We start from the raw sequence: 9,473 nt of genomic DNA on the forward strand, positions 1-9,473 counted from the left end.
ACCAGATGGGAGGTTAGTTGTTTGATCTCAAGGCCCTTATAAAGAAATGCCCAAATAAGGCACTTCTGTCAGACCCACAGGATATGTGGGTTTCCAGGAATGACCGTAGTGAACGCTTTCAGTCTTGCAGAGAGTTTCAAGGAATCATTATTATTGAAAAAAACTTATTATGCGGATACATAGGATTGCTCTGGCCCATGAGATTCGTTAGTACGTGCTGCTACATTCATGCCATGTCTCCAACCGAATTACACAATAGCACTAAGTGCCAGGGTCAAGATCATTTTTGTGTATAAGAAGAAGAAATCATGTAGGTTAATTAGATTAATATCAGAAGTGCTTTCCTATACTGCATTCAGCGTGTGCATACACAGTCTGTAAGAATATGAACTTGTCTGCGCATACGGACACAGACGAATCCTTTCTGGATGGGAGGACAGCGGTGAAAATCTCACTCTCTCTGCTTACAAACGGAAATAGTAAAATACAACCCATCTTTGTTTCTCTGATCACATTGTTATTTTTAAAAAAAACGTATCGTACTTGCTCTGAAGAACGGTAAATGATCACTAGCAGTGCAGAATTCTCACAAAAGGGATCCTGCAAAAGAGAAGCATGACTGTGCAGTGCCAAGTTCACGAGGAATTTTAAGCATTCTTAATTTTAATTTTCCCTAATGCTAGTAATTTTCCATTACTGTTGTACTTTTAGGTTGGAGATCGGATTGTCAGTATTAATGGGCAACCTTTGGATGGGCTGTCTCATGCAGATGCGGTTAATCTACTAAAGAATGCTTATGGGAGCATTATCCTGCAGGTATGGTGATAAATTGAACATGCAGCTGCATGAGGGTAGATAAATGGCATTCAGGAAAAAAAAAAAAACCTAAGCATCACTGGCACAAGGCATCACAGAATTGCAGGGTGCTTGCTGATGGGAATTACGCAGAATGAAAGCGAGAAATGATTTTCATTCAAAAAATCTTTATTGCCACTCATACAGGCTGTGAGCATGATTATATAAAAGCGTAACAAAGAGAACAAAATAACTTATTGCTATACATGATAAATCAACAAGCTTCCAAGTTGGTTTTGTTTTTTTTTTAATTTGAAGTTAACTAGGAACAAGAAATTATGTGTGTTGCGTATGTGTGCGTGCACGCAACTAGACTGTGACCAAGCTGCCCACGGTGTTAATTTCCTTGTTCTTGAAAGGGGGAGAAGAAAGAAATGGTAGCAGCGTTTAGTAAACATGATAGCATCGTCATTAAGATGGTGCTGCCTAGAACTGATTATTCTACAGGTAATGAAAAATAACACTCGAGAGAGAAACAGTGTTATGACCGCCACGTTTATACGCTGGCTAAAAGGGAGACGCGTTCTGCCACTTTGGTTCTAATCGCTGCTTGCCGGTATATTCCTCTTTAGTTTATTTGTATGTTTACACAAAGAAATGAGAAAAATACTTGCCAGAGAGAATTCAAAATACTACTCGTTTGCAGGATTATTGTAACAATTGGAAAACAAGCTAAAGACATACCACTAAAATCTACTCTTAATTTTCTTTATCATCACCGCATATTGGATTGGAACGCATCTTGAGAGATTTTTGCAAGCTTCATGCTTGCGTTACAACACAAGTATGGCTATAAAAATGGGGGGGGAGGAAATGCAATGATAATAAACTTAGTCTTAGACTTGCTTATTCTTGGTTTTGTTTGTCCGTGAACTGCTGACCTGGTAAGTGATGAGCCGGTTCCAGAGCAGATGGTGTATTTGTGTAGTTCCATTGAAGTCAAAGGAAATACACAGATATACACCAGCTGAGGATTTTCTGTTAAATTATAGTTATCATATTGTTACTAACGTTGAGTAATTTCACTTTTCATGTCAACAGTATTCCCTGAATAGAAAATGAAAGCTTGCTGCAGAACCCAAAATTGCTAATCTTGAAAGCTGTAATACAGCGTATTCCACCTCATCGTGTATTTAAAAATGTTCCTGATGGAGCACGCTGTCACTTGGTCGCTCGCATAAGCAAAGAGGTTCTTCTGGAAATGTCTTTGGGTTTGTCGGTTGGTGGTTTTTCTTCCGCAGTTTTGCTGTCAGACTTAAAATGGGCTTAATACCTTTTACAGACGCTACGGGTTTATTCTGACAGAACAGAGTCTCTTTTCCTCTATTAAACATCTGTTATGCGAAGGTGGGATGTTATATTTTAATACCGGCGGGGAGTAGCGTCGAAGCCCTGCCATAAGCGTGGCGGTACGGTTACCTTACGTGCCAACCACAGGTACTTCTCGATCGCCGGATTGCCTTATTTATTTTTTTTTTTCTATTAAAACAATCTAAATGGAATAATCCTATCGCTGCGATAATCGTGACTGATGTGTCATTAAGTAATTCTATTTATTATCGGGTTAGACCACTTCATGGCAAACTGCTTTGAAAGGTCAGATAATTGCGTTCAGTGGTGTGGAAAGGCTTATTATCAGTCCGTCCTGGGAAGGATGGCAAAGGAGTTTGCAAATGCTGTTTGCAAATGGGAGATTAGGGTCTCAGGGGAACAATCATCCCTTTCGGCTGTTTTGATGCTGTGGTTTAATTTAATTTCTTTTCTGCAGGTGTAGTAATGAGATAAGGGGAAGCTTTTTTACAAGGTTGTTGAACTCTGATACGTTCTTACTGCCAACTGAAGATTTTTGAATATAGATTTATTTTGCCCTCGTTTTATTTAACAACGAAATACGACAAATACTGGCTGGCGCTCTTTCGCCTGCTGCAACGGGAGGGAAAACTTAACGGTGTCTTTGCTGGCTGAGCCAGGCGCTGCTCTCTTGTCTGCCGGACCCCTTCATTTAGGGCATCCGAGAACCTGAGTCCTGGGATGCAAAATTTGCGTGAGAACTAATCTTCCTCCCTAGAAAATGCTACCACCCCCTTGGCTCCCACTGATTAGAAAAGGGGAAATATTGTTGTGGAAGAATTGTGAGCGTTCATTTAAAACAGGGGATTTATATAACGGATTTTTTTTTTCTTTCGAAAAGGTACGCTTCCCTTAAGCCACGTTCACAGTAAGGAGTGGAAAAAGTACCTGTTAATTTTGATAAAATAAGGCCGTAGATAGCTAGAGGAAATATTGAAAATGTACTTACTGGGTATTTCTCACTGGCTCTGAGGCGAACTCCCGCACTGTACAGTAAAGGTCAAGCGAAGAAGAATACCTCGTCACAAGGAGATGGAGTTAGGGGATAACCGCAGCATGTAGTTGTTAGGAAACTGATGTCCTTTCAGCTGTAAATATTTAAAATCCCAAACACTTCCTAGTGGATCCCTCCACTTTTTTTCCAGAAAAAGCCAAGAATAGAAAATTAGCATGCAACGAAAGGGTTTTTTTTTTAAAAAAAAAAAAAACTAGAGCAGGCATTGTCGCTTCGTGTTCAATAAATCCCAGTGGGGCCGCGAGCTGCGAGCTCTCGTCCGTCCAAGGGCGAACCCCTGTGAACGGCCAACCCCAGACCTCAACGTGCAAGTACCTGTCTCCTCAGTGCGGCCGTAGCTGGCTTTGTACCTCGCCTACACATCGTTGATTCGGTTGCTTTGAAAAGCCTCAGCAAGTTTGCTGCCCCACAGCCTGTCAAAACGTCATTGACTCCGGTCAGCGCTCTGCGGTGGGAATTCGGGATGGTTTCAGAACAATACAGGAGCCAGAATTGCGAAGTTTAAGAGTCCCGTTTGTTGGATTCACTCTAGAAATCGAAGAAAAGTTGAAACTAAGGATCAATTTCTTCCAAAAACCAACCTGAGATATTTCAGAGCCTCTGCCTGATAGTCCCGTGGATCTCTGTATTGTGTTAACGGCTTCGGAGCTCTCTGTGGGAGACCTTTACTTTCAAGCCCAATCCCGGACACCTTGTGGTGACTCTGAGACGTACCTATTTCCTTGACAAAGTAACCTCCTTCTCTGGCTTATCCAGAAAGACGGTTCCCTTCTGCTCAACATCTGAGGAAAGGCCAGAGAAAGCTTCAGAGCAAAGTTGGCATTTAACCCCCAGAAAGGTGGCTGCTGTTAACTCGGTTATTTGAAAGTCTTGAATTAATAGGACATTTAAGAGAGTAGGACTTGCGTTTGAAATTTGTTTGAAGAAAAGCCATCAACAAGTGATTTTCCTAATGTATCAGCTATTTTCTACCTAATTAGCCAAGATGGTTTTGGTATTAAGTGAACAGACGTAGTGTTTCATTGCATCCTTCTGTTTAGGTTGTGGCTGACACCAACATCAGTGCCATCGCTACCCAGCTGGAGAGCATGTCTGCGGGATGCAACCTTAACTCTTCTTCTGAGCATCCTTCGGAAGATCCCGAGTAAGTTTGTGCTTAGCCTGCATAACTGAGGTGGATTTCTATGCACCGTGCGAGGGAAAAGCCCAGGGTGGTGAAGGAGGTCTCTCCCATTGCGTTTCTCCCTAATTTTCCATCACCTTTAAGATGAAAACCGTGACCTTCTCCAAGCTGATTATGGACTCGTGTCCATCTTCACCTGGTGACAGAAATTGCTTGGGTAAATGAGCACAAAATGTGTTTCCAAGCACTAGTTCTGGACATTTTTTCAAAAAAAGCCCTTATCTCCTTTCTTTTCTAATGTGTTATGCTGACATGATAGTTCCGCCCTTGCCTGTTGGCTTCCTTGCCTGAAAGGAGTTATGATTGTAGCAATTTGAAATGATTTGTCATTGGCAGACTAAGGCGAGAGGTGCTAAAAAGCCCGCTATCAGAGACCAAGTTTTCAAAACGCGTCCCAGAATTTCCTTTGTCTTTTGAATCTCTTTTAGCTTTACAATTCGAAAAAATCTGATTAAAAAATTTTCTGCATGGTGATGGAAGTTAGAGATCTAGTCCTCCCATGGCCATGCATCATTCTCCATCGTGTGCTTTTTAGGGCAGCTTAGAGCATTCCAGTTATCATTTTGAAATTCATTGGGTCTTCATTTTGGTTCATTAGCTTCATTATGTTCTTCATTTTCGTTCTTTGAGTCGTTATATTTATCATAAGAAGCTGAGATGCAAGTTGCTGCCCTACCTCAGGGGGTTTTGAGTATAAAAGTTAAGCTTTTTACGCTGCATTTTCTAGTCTTACGATATGAGATACTGTTTTTATTGCTGCTCTCAAAGGAAAATTGCTTACTTCACAAAAGGATTTGTATTCTCTTTCCATATCAAAATAGTAGGGAAATTTGAATACGGAAATAGGAAGCAGAATGAGGTAGGTGTACGCACTCATTCTGAATGAAAAGGAATGGCTGGGTGTTAGTCATCATGGGCGGCACCCTCATATAGGTGGAAGACGCCCCACAGCTTTTGTCCACAATAATTCTTCCTAAATATGTAGAAATGACTTTTTCAAATTTGAGATGGAGAGATAGATAGATATGTGTGTGAGTGGTCTAAATTCCACCGAAAATCTTCCCTTGCTCAATGCAGACAGTAAAAGCCCCTGAAGAGAGTTCGGGCTCTAAGCGATGCGCTGGGTGAGGGACGGGGCTCTCGGGAGTCCGCCTCTGGGGTTACGGGGTACCGGCATGTAGGTCAAGTATAAGTTGTTAGAAAACAGCCCGAAGAGCCTGCAGCAGAGCTGCGACTGTAAACACAAGTCGGTTAAATAGGCTCGTTCCTCTGAAGTCATAAAGTAAAATCGTGCTGTAAGGAAGCTGTTGCAGTTGCCACTTATGCAGACTACAGACGACAGCTCGGCCGGTGAGAAAGGAAAGTCTCCTTCACGTACGTGCAGCGACTGCAGATGAAGGGAGTCTCACTGCTGCATCAGAGATAAGTGCTCTTGTTGAGCTCTTATTAAAAATAAGTAACTTCAAAGGGAGGAGCTGAAGCACACGGAACAGCGTTTGAGCTGCGGGCTGCGCAGGAGCGTATTTCAGCGCAAGGACGAGAGTCGTGCTTTGTGACTGTATGAAAAACTTCGTGGTAGATAAATATCTCCGTAAGTGTTCCTTCTGCATAAAGTCCCCAGAGACAGACATTGCTATTCTAAGTGATATTTATTGTGTTTTCAGAGCACCTCAGCCTAAGATTATTACTTTGGAGAAAGGCTCAGATGGACTGGGATTTAGTATTGTAGGGGGGTATGGAAGTCCCCATGGAGACCTGCCCATTTATGTCAAGACTATATTTGCCAAGGTATCTTTTTTTTTTTTTTTTCCGTTTTCTCCCTTTTTGTGTGTTATCTTTAAAAATAAACCTGAGATTTGGCTTGGATAATATATTACGTAGCAGGAAGCAAACTGTACTGTCTCAGTACATTGGTGTGAGTAAGTGGACCGAGAACTCACAGCCGGCTTCTGTTTATATTTCGTATTACTGATGGCTGAAACAAGATACTTTATCTCAGCAAAATTGCTCTGTGTACTTGGGAAACTTGTTTTTATACATTAAAATATTTACAAGGCGGTTTTCTATCTGTAAATCAAAAAGAGCCTTCCAAGAGGTCTGGAGGCACGGCTTTTCCCACTGTACAGGCGAGGAGACCGTTGCAGAGATGCTGTATCTTTGTGGCTGAGCTTCTGCTGCAAAACCAGCGATAAGCTCCTGTGCTCAGATAGTCACCTCAAGGAGAAAAAACACCGAAAGACCAAAACGCCGTACTTTGTGTCTTGATAATGAATTGGCTTACACATCGGTCCTGGCTCTAGTTCTTCTCCCTTGCTTCCAGCTTCTCTCTCACGTCTCTCCATGAGTGCTCCTCTCCCATGCGCTGGAGCCGCTCGCGGCACGGCTCTCTCGGCCCATCTCTGACCCCAACCCTGAGTCTCGGGGGGGCATTTGGGGTCCCAGGCAGGTACAGCAGTAGCTCTGGCCACCAAGGCTGAGGAAGAAACCTAGTACAGCCCAGCCTTGAAGCAGACAGCCCCAGGATGGCCACTGGTGGAGAGGGAGAAGTGGCCCCTTTTCCCACCCACCCCCTTGCTAGAAATGTGCTCGGCGTGGGCCAGTGAGATACGTCCATGTGAAGGGGGTTCTGGAAATGGTGGGGAGGAAAAAAAAACAGTGGGAATTAGGGATACTTTCCATAAAGTAACTTTGAAGTCAGTCACACACAGTTGCTTGGCTGTGCCTACTTGCTGTCACTTGTGTCGGCGCTTCTGGCAGGGCGGATGGCATAACTAAGAAAACTTCATCTGAAGTTGGAGTAGAAGTCATGTCTCCTCTGCTCCTGCAGTTCCGGGGCTCAAACCGCAAATATCTGGTCTTTTTACAATTTTCCATTATTAGCGTGGGCAGATACTGTGTCTTTAAACTGATGCTTAGATTTACAAGTTCCTAGATGTGAGCACAGCTGAGAAACCCTAAATTGAAGCTAGAGTACCCTGCAGTCGCTGGTGGGGCCGTGGAGCGGAAACGAAGCCCAGGAGTCGACCTCTGGGCAAGGCAGGGCTCGGGATGTAGACAGAAGAGCTGCACTAAGGCTTCTGGAGGAGAAAAGCCATTTCTGAAGCTCAGGGGGAGCTTCTCAGGACCTTCAGTCCAGCCCAGCTCCATCCGGGGCTTGGGGCTGTTCTGCTGCGTGAGCTCTGCGTCCCTCTCCCTCCCCACATTTTAACCCGTTTCTCAGCACCGGGTGCAGAGCACGTTTAAATGCTGCTTTAAAAAGCCTCCCCACCATCACAAAAGCCAGAACCAGCCTTTACACTGCCGTGTTTTTTCAGGGATGAGCCGATTCTCCTCTTCCCAGGGGCGTATCGCCTGCCCGCGCTGCCCCGGACCTGGCAGGGTTGGGTGAGCGATGGGCAGTGGGGGACGCCCTCAGGGGGAACCTTCCCCACTGTCGTTTCCCGCGTTCCCCACCCAGTTACGGCGGGATTTCCAGTGCTGCATCCCTCCTCATTTCATCCATCAGCGTTAGGAGAGGCGGGAGGGCTCCGTGCTGCCGGCCGCTAACGACTCGCTTTGCCGTTTGCAGGGAGCAGCTGCGGACGATGGCAGACTGAAGCGCGGCGATCAGATTTTAGCGGTTAACGGGGAAGCTTTGGAAGGCGTTACTCATGAGCAAGCTGTAGCTATCCTGAAGCGCCAGAAAGGAACCGTAACGTTAACGGTGTTATCGTGAATGCCATTGCGCTCGCGGAGATAAATACAATTATTTTAGAACATCAGTAGAGCTGTAATAATACTGTTGAGCCCTGAGCAGGATGTAAAGCAAACCCTGGCGAAAAGGAATCAGCCTTCACCCCATTGCCAGAAAGGGGAGCGCGCAGCTCGAGCTTCATTTAGCCCTCCGCCTTTATCAGCCTTCCTCCCCCCCCCTCCCCTGCTTCTGGTGGCTTTCGAGGTTTCTCTGGACAAGTTTAACGAAGAAACTTCAAAGAACGGTATCCTTTTTACTTTATTTATCCCCGCCAGCCTGAGCCCCACTTACAACCGCTGCACCTGGAAGCGGTTCGCACGCAAAAGAGAATTTAGATCATCGCCTGATCTCATCTGATGAGCAGAAATAAATGCCGAGTGACTTGTCATCTCGCTCATGATTTACTTATGCTAATTGTCCTTTCAAGTATGCCAGAAAACATTAGCAATGTAATTAAATTACCACTGTTCCAAATGATGAAATATCAAATTCTCCTCTGGGAAATTATTTGTGCTCGGCACAGTAAGTCTGATAGTCAAATGTGAACTTCTCATGTTTATCTCTTTGGGTCGGTCTGTGGAAGTTAGTCAGAGGTAATTACTGTGATGTGTCAATTTGCAGCCTTTAGCGTGAAAAATAAACTAGGGGAGAGGGAAATTTATCTTTTTAGGCTTTTAAAATGTTTGAGCCTTTTCAGATATTTAGGCAGCATGAACAACGGCAGCGTATCTCGTTCTAGTCTAATTATATTTTTAAAGAAGAAGAAATGTGCTGATATATGCCAGGCATGTTGCGTACAAAGGCAGTCGTCGTCGTCGTCGTGCCAAGTTGCAGCATAATTGTTCATCCTGAAACTTTTAATGAAGACAAAAGTTTGCTTCGGCAACGCGATCCTGTAATTCTCGTAATGATGGTGAGCAGTCCCTCTGCACGTCGTCTTTAAGGCCGGATGAAGTTAATCCAAACCCGCAAACCCTTTTGCATTTCCGAGGGTCTCCCCAGGATCAGATAGTGCAGGAAGAGGCTTTCACGGATCACAGAGGATGCTTCTCTCTCGGGGCTGCCGGGGTTCAAGTTTGGATAATAGGGAATAATACCGGGCAGTGGTGAGACCATCGCCGCGGAAGACGGCTGCGGCAGTTTACGATGATGTCCTCCCGGGCACGGCGTTCCTCAGCCCCCTCCGGCGAGTCGGACAGCTCACTCGAAGCAACCGACTACTTTTTGGGGGGGGGGTTAAAAACCAAAAACGAAGCCAGGCGAGAGCGCGCCGAAGCCCCCGAGGAGCCTTCCCCCGGCCCGGCCTGCTCCGCGTGGTGGAGGTGGGATGCAGGAAC

General features: G+C 44.8%; 1 protein-coding gene across 1 annotated transcript in view; it reads left to right on the forward strand.

Annotated features, from left to right (window-relative positions):
* The window catches only part of PATJ (PATJ crumbs cell polarity complex component), a gene marked incomplete at its 5' end in the record, with an annotated part of 149,132 nt that extends 140,968 nt beyond the window's left edge, over positions 1-8,164 (forward strand). The window contains 4 exons of the mRNA XM_082484225.1: positions 712-816; positions 4,261-4,364; positions 6,068-6,191; positions 7,972-8,164. Of these exons, the coding sequence (XP_082340351.1) occupies positions 712-816; positions 4,261-4,364; positions 6,068-6,191; positions 7,972-8,118 (480 nt within the window). The 3' untranslated portion in view covers positions 8,119-8,164. The remainder of the gene's footprint in view (positions 1-711; positions 817-4,260; positions 4,365-6,067; positions 6,192-7,971) is intronic.
* Positions 8,165-9,473: the final 1,309 nt, after the last annotated feature.

This window comes from Vanellus vanellus (genome assembly GCF_965231255.1).
Source record: "Vanellus vanellus genome assembly, chromosome: 5".
Lineage (NCBI taxonomy): Eukaryota > Metazoa > Chordata > Aves > Charadriiformes > Charadriidae > Vanellus > Vanellus vanellus.